This window comes from Hemitrygon akajei, chromosome 11 (assembly GCF_048418815.1).
Source record: "Hemitrygon akajei chromosome 11, sHemAka1.3, whole genome shotgun sequence".
Taxonomy (NCBI): domain Eukaryota; kingdom Metazoa; phylum Chordata; class Chondrichthyes; order Myliobatiformes; family Dasyatidae; genus Hemitrygon; species Hemitrygon akajei.
Genome location: NC_133134.1, coordinates 162,044,523 through 162,063,581, shown reverse-complemented (window position 1 = coordinate 162,063,581; position 19,059 = coordinate 162,044,523). Strand labels below are relative to the sequence as shown.

The 19,059-nt window shown below is 43.3% G+C and overlaps 1 protein-coding gene across 1 annotated transcript in view; it reads left to right on the top strand.

The window, feature by feature from the left end:
* gss (glutathione synthetase) overlaps positions 1–19,059 on the top strand; it is a 114,259-nt gene that overhangs the window by 83,619 nt on the left and 11,581 nt on the right. Inside the window, exons 10-11 of the mRNA XM_073062113.1 lie at positions 9,235–9,429; positions 15,406–15,487. Of these exons, the coding sequence (XP_072918214.1) occupies positions 9,235–9,429; positions 15,406–15,487 (277 nt within the window). The remainder of the gene's footprint in view (positions 1–9,234; positions 9,430–15,405; positions 15,488–19,059) is intronic.

Below are 19,059 nucleotides of genomic sequence, written 5' to 3'. Positions count from 1 at the left end.
TTGGTATCAACATAGTAGGCCTACAACTTATTAAACCTTACAATTCTCTGTTTTTGGAATGTGGGAGGAAACCTACATGGTAAAGGGGAGAATGTACAAACTCCTTACAGACAGATGTGGGAATTGAACTTGCGTCACTGGCTCTGTAATTGTATTATGCCAACTGCTATGTTACTGTGCCCCCTCCCCCCCGCCCCCGGTAATCCAACGCTAACCTATTCATCCTTTCCCTACAAGTCAAGTCCTCAAATCCTGGCAAAATCCTGTGATTTCCTCTGCTAACCTTGTGCATAGCTTGTGTTTTTGCTTTATTATCAACCTATTAAATGATGCCACCAGTGTATAACTGACTAAGGTGACTTTTAAAATTATTGTTGTAAAGTTTTATATTTCCTGGAAACTTACTGTTATATTTCATAAGATACAAGAGCAGTATTAGGCCATTTGGCCCATCGAGTCTGCTCTGCCATTTCATCATGGCTGATCCAATTTTCCTCTCAGCCCCAATCTCCTGCCTTCTCCTCGTGTCCCTTCATGTACTGACTAATCAAGAATCTATCAAGCTCTGCCCTAAGTATACATATAAACTTGGCCTTTATAGCTGCCCGTGGCAATGAATTCCACAGATTCATCACTTTCAGGCTAAAGAAATTCCTCCTCATCTCTGTTCTAAAAGGACGCCCCTCCATTCTGAGGCTGTGTCCTTTGGCTTAGACCCTCCCACTATAGGAAGCATCCTCTCCACATCCACTCTATCAAGGCCTTTCACCATTCCATAAGTTTTAATGAAGTCACACCTCATCTTCTGAACTTGATTGAATACAGGCCCAGAACTATCAAACACTCTTCATGTGACAAGCCATTACAAGCCATTCAATGCTGGAATCATTTTCCATGAACCTTCTTTGAACGCTCTCTAGTTCAGCGCATCCTTTCTAAGATAAGGGGCCCATCCCTGCTCACAATACTCCGTAAGGCCTCGCCAGGGCTTTATAAAGTCTCAACATTACATCCTTGCTTTTATATTCTAGTTCTCTTGAAATGAATGTTAACATTGCGTTTGCCTTTCTCACCACAGACTCAACTTGCAAGTTAGTCTTTGGGGAATCCTGCACAAGGACTCCCAAACCCCTTTGCCCCCTCAGTTTTTTGTATGTTCTCTCTATTTAGAAAAGAGTCAACCCTTTCATATCTTCTACCAAAGTGCATGACCATACACTTTCTGACTCTGTATTCCATCTGCCGCTTCTTTGCCCATTCTCCTGATCTGTCTATGTCCTTCTGTAACCTCTCTACTTCCTCTAAACTACTTGCCACTCCAGTTGTCTTCATATTGTCTGCAAACTTTGCAGCAAAGCCATCAATTCCATCATCCAAATCATTCACGTAAAACGTAAAAGGAATCTGTCCCTACGTAGATCCCTGTGGACGTAAAAGGAATCTGTCCCTACGTAGATCCCTGTGGAACACCAATAGTAACCAGCAGCCAGCCAGAAAAGGCTCCATTTATTCCCACACTTCGCCTTTTGCCAATCAGCCACTGTTTTATCTATGATGGAATCTTTCCTGTAAAGCCACAGGCTTGTAGCTTGTTAAGCAGCTCATGTGTGGCACCTTGTCAAAGGCCTTCTGAAAATCCAAGTACACAACATCAACTGATTCTCCTTTGTCTATCCTGCTTGTTATTTCTTCAAAGAATTACAACAGATTTGTCAGATTTTTCCCTTGAGGTAGCCATGCTGACTACGGCAGATTTTATCACGTGCCTCCAAGGACTCCACAGCCACATTTTTAACAATGAACATCTTCCCAAACACTGAGGTCAGACCAACTGGCCTATGGTTTCCTTTCTTCTGCCTCTCTCCATTAGAAACATAGAAAATCTACTGCACATTACAGGCCCTTCTGCCCACAATTTTGTGCTGACTGTGTAACCTAATCTAGAAGCTGCCTTGAATTACCATGCCGCATAGCCCTCTATTTTTCTAAGCTCCATGTACCTATCTAAGAGTCTCTTAAAAGACCCTATCGTATTCGCCTATACCACCTTCTCTGGTAGTACATTCCACACACCCGCCACTCTGTGTGGAAAAACTTACCTTTGACATCCCCCTTGTACCTACTTCCAAGCAACTTAAAACTATGTCCCCTCATGTTAGCCATTTCAGCCCTGGAAAAAAGCCTCTGACTATCTACACAATCAATGCCTCTCATCATCTTATACACCTCTACACAATCAATGCCTCTCATCATCTTATACACCTCTATCAGGTCACCTCTCATCCTCCGTCACTCCAAGGAGAAAAGGCCAAGTTCGGTCAACTTATTCTCATAAGGCATGCTCCCCAATCCAGGCAACATCCTTGTAAATCTCCTCTGCACCCTTTCTATGGTTTTCAAGTCCTTCCTATAGTGAGGCGACCAGAACTGAGCACAGTGCTCCAAGTGGGGTCTGACCAGGGTCCTATATAGCTGCAACATTGCCTCACAGCTCTTGAACTCAATCCTATGGTTGATTAATGCCAACATGCCATACACTTAACAACACTGTCAACCCACACAGCAGCTTTGAGTGTCCTATGGACATGGACCCCAAGATCTTGTTGATCCTCCACACTGCCAAGAGTTTTACCATTAATGTTTAGTTCTGTCTTTAAATTTGACCTCCCAAAATGAACCACTTCACACATATCTGGGTTGAACGCCATCTGCCACTTCTCAGCCCAGTTCTGCATCCTATCGATGTCGCCCTGTATCCTTTGACAACCCTCAAGACTATCCTCAACACCCTCGACTTCTGTATCATCAGCAGACTTACTAACCCATCCTTCTACTTCCACATCCAGGTCATTTATAAAAATCACAAAGAGAAGGGGTCCCAGAACAGATCCCTGCAGAACACCACTGGTCACTGACCTCCATGCAGAATACGAACCATCCACAACAAAGCCATACTGACTATTCCTAATCAGATTATACCTCTCCAAATGCTCTAAATCCTGCTTCTCGGGATCTTCTCCGACAACTTTCCCACCACTGAAGTAAGACTAACTGGTCTATAATTTCCTGGGTTATATCTACTCCCTTTCTTGAACAAGGGAACAACATTTGCAACCTTCCGATCCTCTGGTACTTCTCCTGTCCCTGTTGATGATGATGCAAAGATCATCACCAGAGGTTCAGCAGTCTCCTTCCTCGCTTCCCACAGTAGCACAGTACACTGGTCCCAGTGACTTATCTAACTTATACCTTTTAAAAGCTACAGCATATCCTCTTCCTTAATGTTTATACACTCAAGTGTTTCAGTTCACTTTAAATCATCCCCACAATTGTCAAGGTCCTTTTCACTGACGAATACTGAAGCAAAGTATTCATTAAGTATCCCCACTACCTCCTCCAGCTCCACTCACTTGTCACCACCCTCACTCCTGTTTGGCCTTATTCTCACACAGCTCATCTTCTTGCTCTTCACATACTTGTAGAATGCCTTTGGGGTTTTACTTAATCCTGCTCGCCAAGGCCTTTTCAGGGCCCCTTCTTGAAGAAAAACTTCTTCACAAAGAGAGTGGTGAATCTGTGGAATTCTCTGCCACAGGAAACCGTTGAGGCCGGTTCATTGGCTATATTTAAGAGGGAGTTAGATATGGCCCTTGTGGCTAAAGGGATCAGGGGGTATGGAGAGAAAGCAGGTACGGGGTTCTGAGTTGGATGATCTACCATGATCATACTGAATAGCTCCTTTGCAAATGGCCTACTCCTGCACCTATTTTCTATGTTTCTATGTTCAATTTCATCCTTGAGCTCTTTCCTGGCACCCTTGTAATTTTCTACAGCTCTGACAGTACCTAGTTTCTTGAACCTATACTGAGTTTATTTTTCTCTTCTTAACTAGATTTTCAATATCCTTTGTACACCATGGTTCTTTTACCCTACCGTACTTATCCTGCCTTAATGGAACATACCTATGCAAAATTCCATGCAAATGTTCCCTGAACATTTGCCACATTTCTGCTGTGCATTTCCCTGAGAACATCTGTTCCCAATTTAAGCTTCCAAGTTCCTGCCGGATAGCATCATATTTTCCTTCTACCCCCATTAAATGTTTTTCCAAATTTTCTGGTCCTATCCCTCTCCAGAGCTATGGTAAAGGAGACAGAGTTGTGATTGCTACCTCAAATGCTCTCCCACTGAGAGATCTGACACCTGACTAGGTTCATTTCCCCAATACTAGATCAAGTACAGCTTTTCCTCGAGTTTGCTTATCTACATATTGCATCAAGAAACCTTCCTGAACACACCTAACAAACTCCACCCCATCTGAACCCCTTACTCTGAGGAGATGCCAGTCAATATTAGGAAAGTTTAAATCACACATCACAACAACCCTATTATTATTGCACCATTCCAGAATCTGCCTCCCTATCTGCTCCTTGATGTCTCGTTTACTATTGGAGAGGGGTCTACAAAAACACTCAATAGAGATATTGCCCCCTTCCTGTTTCTGACTTCCACCCACAATGACTCAGTAGACAATCCCTCCAAGATTTCCTCCTTTTCTGCAGCAGTGATACTATCGCTGATTAGAAGTGCCACTCCCCCACCTCTTTTTCCTCCCTCCCTGTTCTTTTTGAAACATAGAAACATAGAAAACCTACAGCACAATACAGGCCCTTTGGCCCACAATGCTGTGCAAAACATGTACTTACTTAGAAATGACCTAAGGTTACCCATAGCCCTCTATTTTTCTGAGCTCCATGTACCTATCCAGGTGTCTCTTAAAAGACCCTATCCTATCCGCCTGCACCACCGTCACCAGCAGTCCATTCCATGCACTCACCACTCTCTGCATAAAAAAAAACTTGCCCCTGACATCTCCTCTGTACCTACTTCGAAGCACCTTAAAACTGTGCCCTCTCATGTTAGCCATTTCAGCCCTGGGAAAAAGCCTCTGACTATCCACATGATCAATGCCTCATATCATCTTATACACCTCTGTCAGGTCACTTCTCATCCTCTGTCGCTCCAAGGAGAAAAGGCCGAGTTCACTCAACCTGTTCTCATAAGGCATGCTCCCCAAACCAGGCAACATCCTTGTAAATCTCCTCTGCACCCTTTCTATGGTTTCCTCATCCTTCCTGTAGTGAGGCAACCAGAACTGAACACAGTACTCCAAGTGGGGTCTGACCAGGGTCCTATATAGCTGCAACATTACCTCTCAGCTCCTAAATTCAATTCCATGATTGATGAAGGCCAATACACCGTACGCCTTCTTAAAGAGTCAACCTGCGCAGCAGCTTTGAGTGTCCTATGGACTCGGATCCCAGGTTCCCTCTGATCCACTGTGCTGCCAATATATTAATACTATATTCTGTCATCATATTTGACCTACCAAAATGAACCACCTCACACTTATCGGGTTGAACTCCATCTGCCACTTCTCGGTCCAGTTTTGCATCCTATCAATGTCACTCTGACAGCCCTCCACACTATTCACAACACCTCCAACCTTTGTGCCATCAGCAAATTTACTAACCCATTCCTCTACTTCTTCATCCAGGTCATTTATAAAAATCACAAAGAGAAGGGGTCCCAGAACAGATCCCTGAGGCACTCCACTGGTGATTGACCTCCATGCAGAATGTGACCCGTCTACAACCACTATTTGCCGTCTGTGAGCAAACCAGTTCTAGATCCACAAAGCAAGGTCCCCTTCGATCCCATGCCTCCTTACTTTCTCAATAAGCCTTGCATGGGGTACCTTATCTAATGCCTTGCTGAAATCCATATACAGTTGGACCTCCTTATCTGCGAGGGATTGGTTCCGGGACCCCTTGCGAATACCAAAATACCTGGCGCTGAAACATATGTTCTTAAGTGTTTTGTATGCATAGAAAGGTAAAATATATACTATATACTAAGACAAATGTTTGACTAACTAGCGCTAAATAATACCTGATGTACCTGTTCCAACTTACTGAGTAAGAGAACTTCCGATTTTTTTCAATCCCGATCCACGATAACCCATGCACATCCTCCCGTATACTTTAAATCATCTTTAGATTAATTATAATACCTAATACAATGTAAATGCTATGTAAAATAGTTGTTATACTGCATTGTTTAGGGAATAATGACAAGAAAAAAAGTCTGTACATGCTGGAACAACAAGTGCTGGAAGAGCACTTCCGGGTTTTCGCGGTTTGCGGTTGGTTGAATTCGCGCATACGGAATTCGCGGATAAGGAGGGCTGACTGTACACTACACCTACAGCTCTACCTTCATCAGTGTGTTTAGTCACATCCTCAAAAACATCTAAAAACCTGGCGCACTCAGCAGCCATTCCTGCCTCAGAGTCATCTGCTGCAGAATCTCCTATCTGTCCCCCTAACTATCACTACTCCTGACTTCACCCTTCCCTTCTGAGGCTCAGAGCCAAGCGGAGTGCTGTTGGTCTGGCTGCTGCTGCCTTGCCCAGATAGGTCAACCCACCCACAGCAGTATCCAAGGGGTTTACCTGTCGCTCAGTGGAATGGCCACACAGGGATCATGCACTGACTTCCTTCTCCCTTTACCTCTCTCGGTGTTTACCCATCTGCTTCCTGATCGCTGCACTCTAGGTGTAACCACCTGCTCAAAAGTCTTATCTATCAATTGCTCTGCCTCCCAGATGATCCTTAGTTCATCCAACTCTAGCTCCAGCAACTTAATGCGGTCTTTTCTGAGCTGAAGTTGGGTGCACTTCCTGCAGGTATAGTCATCAGTGAGACCATCAGGTTCCATGAATTCCCACGTTCTACTGGAGGAGCATTCCACTGTCATATCTGTCATCTTGCCTGCACTTGTACAATGATCAGCAATGATAAAAAAGAAAACCCTACCCTTCTCACCTGTTTCTTTGGCCTCATCCTCTGCTTGTTGAAGCCTCTTGAGTCAAAGCCTCTAGGTTCTCACTCTGACTCTCGCCCCCACTCCACTCTGCTAGACCCTCTCTCTCTCTTATGGTTTAAAAAATAAGAAAGAATGCCCACGCAAGGAGGAATAACCCAACGCATTTGGTGGTGCTCCGCCCGCCTTCCACTGCCATCGAAGCCACTAATGCTTTACCTGCCTGTGCACTGGCTGCTGTTTTTTTCCATTTTTTAAAAACCATTCATTGAGGGTGTGGGGCTCATTGCCACAATTTACAAGCATGTTGCCAGGTCTGGAGGACCTGAGTTATAAGGAATGATTGAAGGTTAGGACTTCATTCCTTGGAATGTAGAAGATTGAGAGGAGATTTGATAGAGGTATACAAAATTATCATGGGTATACATAGGGTAAATGCAAGCAAGCTGTTTCGATTGAAGTTGTGTTGGACTACAACCAGAGGTAGTGTGTTATGGGTGACAGGTGAACAGCTTAAGGAGAATATGAGGGGAAAGTTCTTCAGTCAGAGGGTCATGGGAGTGTGGAACAAGCTACCAGCACAAGTGGTGCCTGCAAGCTCAATTTCAATATTTCAGCAAAGTTTGGATAGATATGTGGATGGAAGGGGTATGGAGGGCCATAGTCTCGGTGCAGATTGATAGGAGTAGGCAGTTCAAATGGTTTCAGCATGGACTAGATGGGCTGTAAGGCCTGTTTTGTTGCTGTACTTTTCTAAGACTAAATAAACAGAGCTGTGATATGCAGGTCTACAGAACTGGTGCACGAATGTGGTGTTAGGCTGTGTATTTAAATTGAGGGCAGGATTTTTTTTCTCTAGAATGACAGAAATAGTCTATTTGCGCTTCAAAGTTTTGCTTTTTCAGCTCAAGGATCTGAGTAACATCTGAGTACAAAATTATAACTTGTGAAAAATAGGCCCAGAGTACCCCCTAGTGGCCAGATCTGCACTTATTACCTTTCTGCGGATTGCAATAGGAGACCATTAATTGACTAATCATCTTAAATGATTAATGTTATTGGGAAATATATATATAGAACATGGAATAGCACAGCATTAAAAAAAAGATCCTTCGGCCCACAACATTTGTGCTGAATTATACTAAATCTCTTTTGAAAGAACCCAGAACTAGAACATAGATTAATACAGCAAAGTGTGGGTCCTTCAGCCCACAATTTTGTGCTGTCCCTTTAAGCTACTCCACTATCAATCTGACCCTTCCCTCCAATATAACACATAGCCATCCCTTTTTCTTTCTTCCATGTAAGAGTTTTAAATGTCCCTAATGTATCAGCCTCTACCACCACACCCAGAGGTGCATTACAGGCACCGACCTCTCTCTGTCATCACACCTAACTTGCATTCACCTTCAAAAGATGCCCTCTGGTGTTGGCCACTGCTGGCTATCTATGCCTCTTATTATCATATACAACTCTGTCAAGTCACTTACCTTCCTCCTTCATTTTTCAAAAAAGCCTTAGCTCACTCGCAAACAAGAGAAAAACTGCAGATGCTGGAAATCAAAGTAACACACACAGAATGCTGGAGGAACTCAGCAGGCCAGGCAGCAACTATGGGGAAAAAAGTAAACAGTCAACGTATTGGGCCAAGACCCTTCGTCAGGACTGGTGAAGGTCTTGGCCTAAAATGTCAACTGTTTCCTCTTTCCATAGATGCTGCCTGACCTGCTGAATTTCTTAGCTCACTCAACCATTACTCACTGGAATTTAGAAGATTGAGGGGGGATCTTATTGAAACATATAAAATTCTAAAGGGATTCGACAGGCTAGATGCAGGAAGATTGTTTCCGATGTTGGAGAAGTCCAGAACGAGGGGTCACAGTTTAAGGATAAAGGGGAAGCCTTTTAGGACTGAGATGAGGAAAAACTTCTTCACACAGAGAGTGGTGAATCTGTGGAATTCTCTGCCACAGGAAACAGTTGAGGCTAGTTCATTGGCTATATTTAAGAGGAAGTTAGATATGGCCCTTGTGGCTAAAGGGATCAGGGGGTATGGAGAGAAAGCAGGTACAGGGTTTTGAGTTGGATGATCAGCCATGATCATACTGAATGGTGGTATGAAGGCTCGAAGGGCCGAATGGCCTACTCCTGCACCTATTTTCTATGTTTCTATGTTTCTAACCTATCCTCAGAAGACATGCTGTCCAATGCAGGCAGCACCCTGATAAAACTCCACTGCACTCTCTCTAAACCTAGTCATGATGTTTGTTAACAGTGAGTTTGAAACAAATTCAGAATTATTGTCATGTACTTTACATGGAGTGATGTGTCGGCTTAATGTTTTTGTAGTGTTGGTTGGGACGACTGATGATCGAGCGTTCGTTGGCAATTAAATGCCCAAATATTGCCACCCACCTTGTGGGAGCCAAGAAGATACAGCAGGTGTTGGTGCGTGCCGGAGTCCTCGAGAACTACCTGTCCGAGTCCCCAGAAGCCATCGAACGAATCCGTGCCACTTTTGCGGGCCTGTACAGCATCGATGAGGTACATAAATGTGCTGTTTATGAGCCGCGGCAAATTGGAATTTGGTTTATTATTGTCATGTGTACTGAAGTACAGAGGAGAAAGTTAGCTTCACAAGCCATCAGTAAGGATCGATTCAAAGCATCCGTGCATCGAGCTAGTGCAAGTAAAAACAGCAACAGAATGGAGAATGCTGTGTAACAGTTACAGATTGGCAGTGGTACATTAAGGTCAATAATTCATCTTTAACGTTCAAGAGATCCATTCAAGGTTTTTATAATAACATGACAGAAGTTGATTTAGGCCTGGTGTAATGTTTTCAGACTTCAGTTATGTTTTAAGGAGGGGGAAACGAGAATATTCAGGGTGAGAAGGCGTCTTTGATTATCAGAATCAGGTTTAATACGTCATGAAGTTTGTTATCTTTGCCGTAATGGTACAATGCAATACATGATAATAGAAATAAAATGTGAATTACAGTAAGTATGTATATTAATTAGTTAAATTAAATAAGTGGTGCAAAAATAAAAAGTAGTAAGGCAGTGTCCATGGGTTCAGTGTCCGTTCACATATTGGTTGGGGAAGAAGCTGTTCCTGAATCACTGTGTGTGTGCCTTCAGGTTTCTATACCTCCTTCCTGACGGTAGGAATGAGAACAAAGCATGACCTAGGTGATAGGGGTCCTTAATGATGGATGTCACCTTTTTGGGGCTCCGCTCCTTGAAGATGTCCTGGATACTACAGAGGCTATAGTGTTCATGAAGTTTACAACTCTGCAGCTTACTTTGATCCTGTGCAATAGCCAGTTAGAATGGTCCCCACAGTATCTCTGTAGAAGTTTGCTAATGTCTTTGGTGATATACCAAATGTCCTCAAACTCCTAGTGAAATATAACTGCTGCCAAGCCACCTTTGTAGCTGCATCGATACGTTGGGGCTAGGATAGATCCTCAGAGATATTGTCACCCAGGAACTTGACACTGCTCGCTCACTCCATTTCTGATCCCTCTAGGAGGAGTGGTATGCTGGCTGCTTTTCAGAGGCAGCAAGAAGCGTAGGCAGAGTCTTTGGAGGGGAGGCTGGTTTATGTGATGTGCTGATTGTGTCCACAACTCTGCAGTTTCTTACGGTCCAGGACAGAGCAGTTGCCTTACCAAGCTGTGACGCATTCAGAAAGGATGCTTTCTTGGTGTAGAATGCAAATTTGTACATAAGATTTTCAAAAAAATAAAGACAAATAATATGCAGTAGTGTGCAGAAATCTCGGGCACAAATATATTAGCTAGGGTGCCCAAGATTTCTGCACAGTACTGTAGTAATTTTATGTGTTGCACTGTACTGCTGCTGCTGCAAAAAAAACAAATTTCCTGACATACGTGAGTGATGATAAACCTGATTCTGATATGGGTCTCCACTGTGGACTGAGAGTGGGAATGGGGCAGGGAGAGGGGAATCACGGTTGGGAGAGGAGAGGGAGTGAGAAGCACCAGAGGGACATTCTGTAATGATCAAAAACCAATTGTTTGGACTCACTTGCCTTGCCTGGTCTCTCAGGGTTGGGTGTGTCTGCACCCGCACAACCTCTTTTCCCCCCCCCCACCCCCTCTCAATTCCTGGCATGCTTTCTCTGCCACCTGTCCCACATCCCTCCCATGGCACTCCACCTTCACTATTCTGACATCCTTTGCTTCCACCAGAGTTGCAAATTAACTCTCTGCTCCATATTGACAAATACAGTACAATGCAAAAGTAACACGCACAAAATGCTGGTGGAACGCAGCAGGCCAGGCAGCATCTATAGGGAGAAGCACTGTCGATGTTTTGGGCCGAAACCCTTCTTCAGGACTAACTGAAAGAAAAGATAGTAAGAGATTTGAAAGTAGGAGGGGGAGGGGAAAATCTGAAATGATAGAAGACAGGAGGGGGTGGGGTGAAGCTAAGAGCTGGAAAGGTGATTGACAGAAGGGAGAAAGAAAAGGGAAGGGGGGAGCAGCAGAGGGAGAGGGAGAACAGGCAGAGTGAGAGGGGCAGAGAGAGGCAAAAAAGGAGGGGATAAATAAGGGATGGAGTAAGACGGGGAGGAAGGGCATTAACAGAAGTTAGAGAAATCAATGTTCATGCCATCAGGTTGGAGGCTACCCAGACAAAATATAAGGTGTTGTTCCTCCAACCTGAGTGTGGCTTCATCTTGACAGTAGAGGAGGCCATGGACAGACATATCAGAATGGGACGTGGAATTAAAATGTGTGGCCACTGGGAGATCCTGCTTTCTCTGGCAGACAGAGCATAGGTGTTCAGCGAGACGGTCTCCCAGTCTGTGTCGGGTCTCACCAATATATAAAAGGCCACACCGGGAGCACCAGACACAGTATATCACACCAGCCAACTCACAGGTGAAGTGTCGCCTCACCTGGAAGGACTGTCTGGGGCCCTGAATGGTGGTGAGGGAGGAAGTGTAAGGGCTGGTGTAGCACTTGTTCCATTTACAAGGGTAAGTGCCAGGAGGGAGATCGATGCGAAGGGATGGGGGGGGGGGGGGGGGGGAGAGCGAATAGTTATATAATAATTCATGTAACATATGAATTATATGAATTTAAAATCAGAATCAGGTTTAGTGTCACTGGCATATGTCATGAAATATATCAACTTTGCAGCTGCAGTACAATTTAATACATGATAAATATAGATAAATATAGAAAAAACTGAATTAAATTAGGTATATTAAATAGTTAAGTTAAAATAAGTCATGCAAAAAAATTCTTTTTTAAAAAAGTAGTGAGGTAGTGTTCATGGGTTCAATGTCCATTCAGAAATCAGATGGTAGAGGGGAAGAAGCTATTCCTGAATTGCTGAGTGTGTGCCTTCAGGATTCTGTACCTCCTTCCTGACGGTAACAATGAGAAGAGGGCATGTCCTGGGTGCTGTGATCCTTCATGAAGGATGCCGCCTTCCTGAGACGTTGTTCCTTGAATACTGCAAAGTCTATGATATAGGTGATTTACATGAATTCATATTTTTACTACCTCTACTTACTCAGAAGTAATTCCTTTTATTGAGGAAGTAAAGCTGCTGGTGTGCTTTCTTTGCCACAGTGTCTATGTGGTTGGATCAGGACAAGCTATTCTTATTTATTTTTCTCATTGGGTATGTTTAAAAAGGTGTTTTGAACTGCTGACAGACACACAAGATGCTGTCAACTATCAGCATTCATATGGTTAAGCCGTGGGCACGAAGGGTAAAGCAAAAACTGGTTCAGTTATCCTAACCGTGTAGCAGAGGTGACTTCCAATTTCACTATAAATTGGAGATTGGTATGTTACACAGTAAACACATCAGTTTATTCAAGAAAGAGCAGAGGAATCATCAAACTGTATTTCAAAGCAAGGAAAAGCCTCCAGATCTGTGCAGTGAGTGGAAGATAGAGTTCCACAGGACACAAGCAGGCCCTCTGGTCCAACATGTCCATGTAAATGGTAATCTCATTTACCTGCACTTGGCCTTATCCCTCAAAAGCTTTCTTATCCCTGTACCTGCCCAAGTATCTATGAAACTTCAGAATGGTGCCCACCACTACCACTTCAGAATCAGAATGGATTTATTGCCACTGGCTTTTAGATGGTGTGAAATTCCTCTGACAGCTCATTCCATGTATACACTGCCCTCTGTGTGGGGAAGATATTGCCCCTCATGTCCTCAGTAAATCTTTCTCTTCGCAACTTAATCCTGTGTCTCTATTTTGAGACTCCACTTCCCATCCCGTTTTTTGGGAGGGGAGGAAGACTGTGACCACTCATGATTTGATGCTGCTTGCAAGCATTTTATATCTAAACAGCCAGCTCATCACTGGAAGAACTCAGCAGGTCAGACAGGAAGGAAAGGAATAAACAGTCAACTTTTCAGGCAGAGAGCAAGTGCTAATGAAGAGCCGCAGCCTGAAATGTCAACTGCTTGTTCCTTTCTGTAAATGCTGCCTGGCCTTCTAAGCTCCTCCAGCATTTGCTGTGTGTTGCTCTCGATTTCCAGTATCTGCAGAAATTCATGTGTTTACAACGGTGGAGTCTCTAGGGTTGATTGCCCTCTCAGGCAAAGTGTAGTGTAATGATTTGCTACCTGCAACTTCTTTTGATTTGTGTAGGAAGCAGTAAAAACTGATAAAACAGTCACTTATTCTCAATCTTTCTATTAATCACCAGACTTTGTCAGTGTGGGCATCAAACTGAGAAACCAAAATATTCCTGTTGAGCTCATGAGTTTGTTGTCTCTGATCAACTGGGTTGTGACAACTAGTAATGATTTCCCAATTAAACTTCACTTCCTTGTGCACGAGAGGAGCAGTACAATCCCGAGCTGCTCCAAAGAATTTCACTCAGAATTGTAATTTTATGCAAGCATTGACCGGATGAGGATCTTAAACACTCCTCATTCCTTATTGCCAGACAAAGAGTAAAATCACCAATCATTATATACGTTTACAAGCATTAATGACCAATAGAAACTATGTAGAACAAAGAACATAGAAATCTACAGTGCATTACAGGCCTCTCAGCCCACAAAGTTCTGTAGATTTCTATGTTCTATGTAGTTTCTATTGGTCATTAATGCTTGTAAGCGTACCTGTGATGGAAACATTCATTTACATTTAATCTAATAAAAGGCAGCCAACCATATCTTATTTTTAGTAGAGTTATTGTCCTGTAGTTTATATTTGCTTTTATATATTTAATTTGCATCTTTACCTTGCCTGCTCTGTTCATGTTCATGGTATTTTATCATGTTCAGAACCAGGTTTAATATCAAGTCAAGTTTATTGTCATTTAACTATATACATGTACAAAACATATATAACCATATAATGTATATAGAAACGAGGCATTTCTTCAAACCAGGGTGTAAAGCACAGTAGTATATATAGCACACGATAACTTATGAAAATAAGGATAAAATCTACAGAAGGGTCGTACATAAATAACAAACTAAAGTGCATTAATATTAAATATTGTGAGATACGGAACAGTTAACCAGTGACACTTCAAATACGAAGTGGTGGGGAGTTCAGAAGCCTAATGGCCTGGGGTAATAAACTGTTTTTCATCCTGACCATTATTGTTTCATTCATCCTAATCTCCTGCCTGATGGTAGAAAGTCAGAGAAGATGCTGGATGGAAGGGCGAGATCCTTTATAATACTAAGGGCCCTGCGTATGCAGGGCTCCTGATAACTGTCCACGATGGATGGTAGGGAGACCCCTACGATCCTCTCAGCTGTTCTCACAGTGCTTTGTAGGGATTTGTGGTCCGATGCTCGACTGCTCCCATACCAGACGGAGATACAACTTGTCAGGACATTCTCAATGGTGTTCCTGTAAAACGTAGTTAAGAATTAGGGTGGCGCCTTGCTTGCCTCAAGCTTCTTAGGAAGTGGAGGTGCTGCTGTGCCACCTTGTTCAGGGAGGTTATATTAAAGGACCAGGTCACTCGCATACGTCCTGAAATTTGTGACAGCAGTGTATTGCAATACCATGATAATAAAAACTGTGAATTTACTGTAAATATATATATATATATATATTTAAATTAAATAAGTAGTGCAAAAAGTATTAAGGTAGTGTTCATGGGTTCAATGTCCATTCAGAAATTGGATGGTGGAGGGAAAGAAGTTGTTTCTGAATCGTTGAATGTGTGCCTTCAGGCTCTTGTACCTCCTCCCTGATTGTGCCAATGAGAGGGAGGTACAGGAGCTTGAAGGAGAGCACAGAATAGTGTGGGCCCTTCAGCCCACAAAAAGAGAACAGCAGATAGCATTGGAACCACACAGGAAGAACATGGAGCTGTTAAACTGGGATGGGAGCGTATGCAAATTGTTTCTTCCAAGCAGAAGAGGAACAATCTATGAAATATCTGATGGGAGTGGTGTTTAGAAAGCTGAATGGAAATATCAATAATAATATTGCATTTTAAAAGTTTTTTTAATAAATGAGACAAAACTTTCTCTGTGGCAGGGTCGTGAGGGTGATGAAATAATAGCAAAAGCATTGGAGGATCCAGAATCTTACGTGCTGAAACCACAGCGAGAGGGAGGAGGTAAGATAAAGTTGTCGCTTTGTAAATCAGACAACAGGGTTATTTCTTGAGCTCAGAACTTCCACATAGTACAGAGGAAGTGTATTGGTACAGGAGGGTCACCAACATCCAAACCTTTGCCCAGATTTCCGTATTGCTCTGTGAGTTTGATTAATAGTTAAGTAAGTAGTGCAAATGAAAAAGTAGTGAGGTAGTGTTCATGGTTCAATGCCCATTCAGGAATCAAATGGCAGAGGGAAAGAAGCTGTTCCTGAATCACTGAGCATGTGCCTTTGACTGAATTTATTATCAAAGTACATATATGTCACCTTAAGATTCATTTTCTTGCAGCCATTTGCAGTAGTACAAAGAAATGCACTGGAATGAATGAAAAAGTATACATAAACAAAGACTGACAAATAACCAGTGCAAAAGAAGACAAACTGTGCAAATACAGAAATAATATTAGATCAATAGTAAAAAAAAAAGACTGAGAATTGTAGAGTCCTTGAAAGTGAGTCCATAGGTTGTGGAAGTGATCAGTTTTTTAGTGGCTTCTATTGAGGTTTCTTTGTTTTGTGGCTGCCAGTAAGGAGACCAATCTCAAGGTTGTATACTGTATCCAAGCTTTGATAATAAAAGCATTTTGAACTTTGTACACGAAGCCATTGTCTGATGTTTGGCTGATGCAGACGAGGACATCTCATAGTCACATCGCTTTACAAACCATATCCCTCAAGCAGCCAGCCTCCGCCTGTGGGCCAGGCACCCTGTGCTGCGTGGACAGAATTTCAAAACCAGTTACTGTTTGTACTTAATGAGCCTTTTGAAGACTGGGTACTTCCTGTTTGTGTTCATACCTGACACCCCTATTTGGTAATCCCTAAAGGATGCCCCACGTCTGTCAATTCCCAAATAGCCTCACTGGGGTAAATTGAAGGAAGCTGTTCCCTTAACTGAATCGTTCAATCAGAAACCACATAGCATAATGCTATTACAGTTCGCCTTTGTCTCCAGAGAGTTGTATGTTCTACTCGAGGAAGTCTTGTCACTTGTAATATAGTCTGACTCTAAGTATGTACTTCAATGGAGCCATTTGTCAGACACAAAATATTGAAGTAAACAATGTCATTGTGGATATTGAAATTGTGCTGATTTATTCCAGGTACTCCAGTTTCAAGATTCAAAGTACCTTTATTATCAAAGAATGTATAAATTATACAACCTTGAGATTTGTCTGCTTACAGGCAGCGCGCAGAGAATGAGGGGGAGAAAAATACAAATCGCACGAACAATGGAAGCGAGCAACAACATTCTGAACCAAATGGAGTCCATGGATCCAAATCCCCAGAGCAGCCTGGAGTAGGCCCAAAGCCTCGGTCTCAGTTCATCATATTAGCGGGGCAAATCGCCGCAAAGCTTGCAGATACGAAGTACAGGAGCCGGGGACAGAATCGCAGCCTCAGCTTCGTGGGGAGAGGTGTGGGCATTGCCGGAGAGCGAGTCAAATCAGCCCAACTCACTCCTCCAGTCCCAACACCTTGCCTTTCCAATCGTACCTGGGCCGAATTTTAATTGTCCAAACGGTGGATTGTGCCTCACATTAGGACCTGGGCTCCGCCACTGTGAATCGCTCTGGGCCTTGACCTCAATGCCCTGTGATTCGCGTCGAGCTTCAATTCTTCCCCCCCACATTCCAAAGATGTACAGGTTACCAGGCTAATTGGTCACATGGGTGTAATTAAGTCGCACAGGCAAGTTAGGCTGGAAGGGCCTGTTACCGTGCTGTATCGCTAATTTTTTTTTAATGAAGGGATAAAATGAGCTGTGTGTAGTAACGGACTGGGATTTTCTGCCTGTGAAGGTGATTGAGGCAGTCAGGGCCTTTAAAAGGGAATTGAGAGTAAATTTCTGAATGGAATAATTTCTGAACTCATGGACACTACCCTCCCTACTTTCTATTTCCTATTTTTTTGCAGTACTTATTTAATTCAACTATTTTATACTCAATGTAATTCACAGTTTTCTCTTTCTCTCTATTTTCATATATTGCATTGTACTGCTGCCACAAATTTAACGTATTTCACAACATATGCCATGATATTAAACCTGATTCTAAAGGTTCTGCTTCCTTGCTTAAGGTTGCGCTGCCTAACGTGTGTGACTGACTGGCGGTTCGAAAGCAAAGAAATTTGTTACGAATGTTTTAAAAATGTTACTGATAACACTTTTTTAAAATGTAATTTGTGGTGAACTATCACCTCAAGCACTGAAGTGAAGGCAAAGCAAACTCGAGAGATGTGCCCTGCTGGTGTGCTGGGCAAAATCGACACGCTTGGAGTTGGAGCCGTGCTGACTGGAGCGGACGATTTGGACGAGACAGAGGAGTTCCGACACCCGTCCAACTAGCCTGATGTGAGGGTGGATCGTTTCAAGTGCCGATCTGATTTGGAGAGGTCGTGAACAGCTTCTTCAGCAGCATAATCTAGGCCAGAAGCGAATCACTGGCCAGCGTGTTCTGGGCCTGGAGCAATTCACCGCAGTGGGGCCCAGGTCTGAATGCGAGGCACAATCCACTGTTTGGACAATTTAAGCACTGGCCCAGATAGACTGGAAAAACAGGGTGTCGAGAGTCGGGCAAGGCTGGACCACTCTGGGCGCCGAGCTGATTTGTAGAGGTCAAGAACGGTTCTTCGGCAGCAAGATCTAGCCCGAAGTGATTCACTGTGGTGGATCCTGGGTTCGATTGCAAGGTGCGACCTGCTGTTCGGACAATTTAAACGCTGGCCCAGATAGACTAGGGCTCCTCTGCGACATTAAGGCTATGAAACTGCCCCCCCCCCCCGCTGCTGTGCTTCATGTCTGCGAACTTTGCAGCGATTTGCCCCACTAACATGATGAACTGAATATCGAGGCTTTGGGCCTACTCCAGGCTGCTGTAGGGATTTGGATTTAAGGGTTCAATTTGGTTCAGAATGCTGTTCTTGCTGCTTGCTTCTATTGTTTGCAAGATTTATGTTTTTTTCCATCTTTCTCTGTGTGCAGAGGGGTTTGGGGGTTGCTCTTCATTTGTTTTTTTACTGGGTTCTTGAGGGTTTCTTGCTTTGCAGCTACCTGTAAGCAAACAAGGTTGCAGAATTTATATATTCTTTGATAATAAATGTACTTTGAACCTTGAAACTTAAATCTTAATGCTGAGGCTTTGTAAGGCATTGGGCAGACTGCACTGGGAGTATTGTGAGCAGGTTTGGGCCCCTTACTTAGGAAGGGATACGCTGGCATTGGAGAAGGTCCAGAGGAGGTTCACAAGAATGATCCGAGGAATGAAAAGAGTGTTTGATGGCTCTGGGCCCATACTTGCTGGAGTTTAGAAGAATGAGGGGAACTTCATTGAGACCTATCAAATATTGAAAGTCCTTGATAGATCAGATGTGGAAAGGATATTTCCTATAGTTGGGGAGTCTAGGACCAGAGGGCACAGCCTCTACATACAATGATATCCCTTTACAACAGAGCTGAGGAGGAATTTCTTTAGCCAGAGGGTGGTAAGGCTGTGGAATTCATTGCCACAGATGTCTGTGGATGCTAAGTCA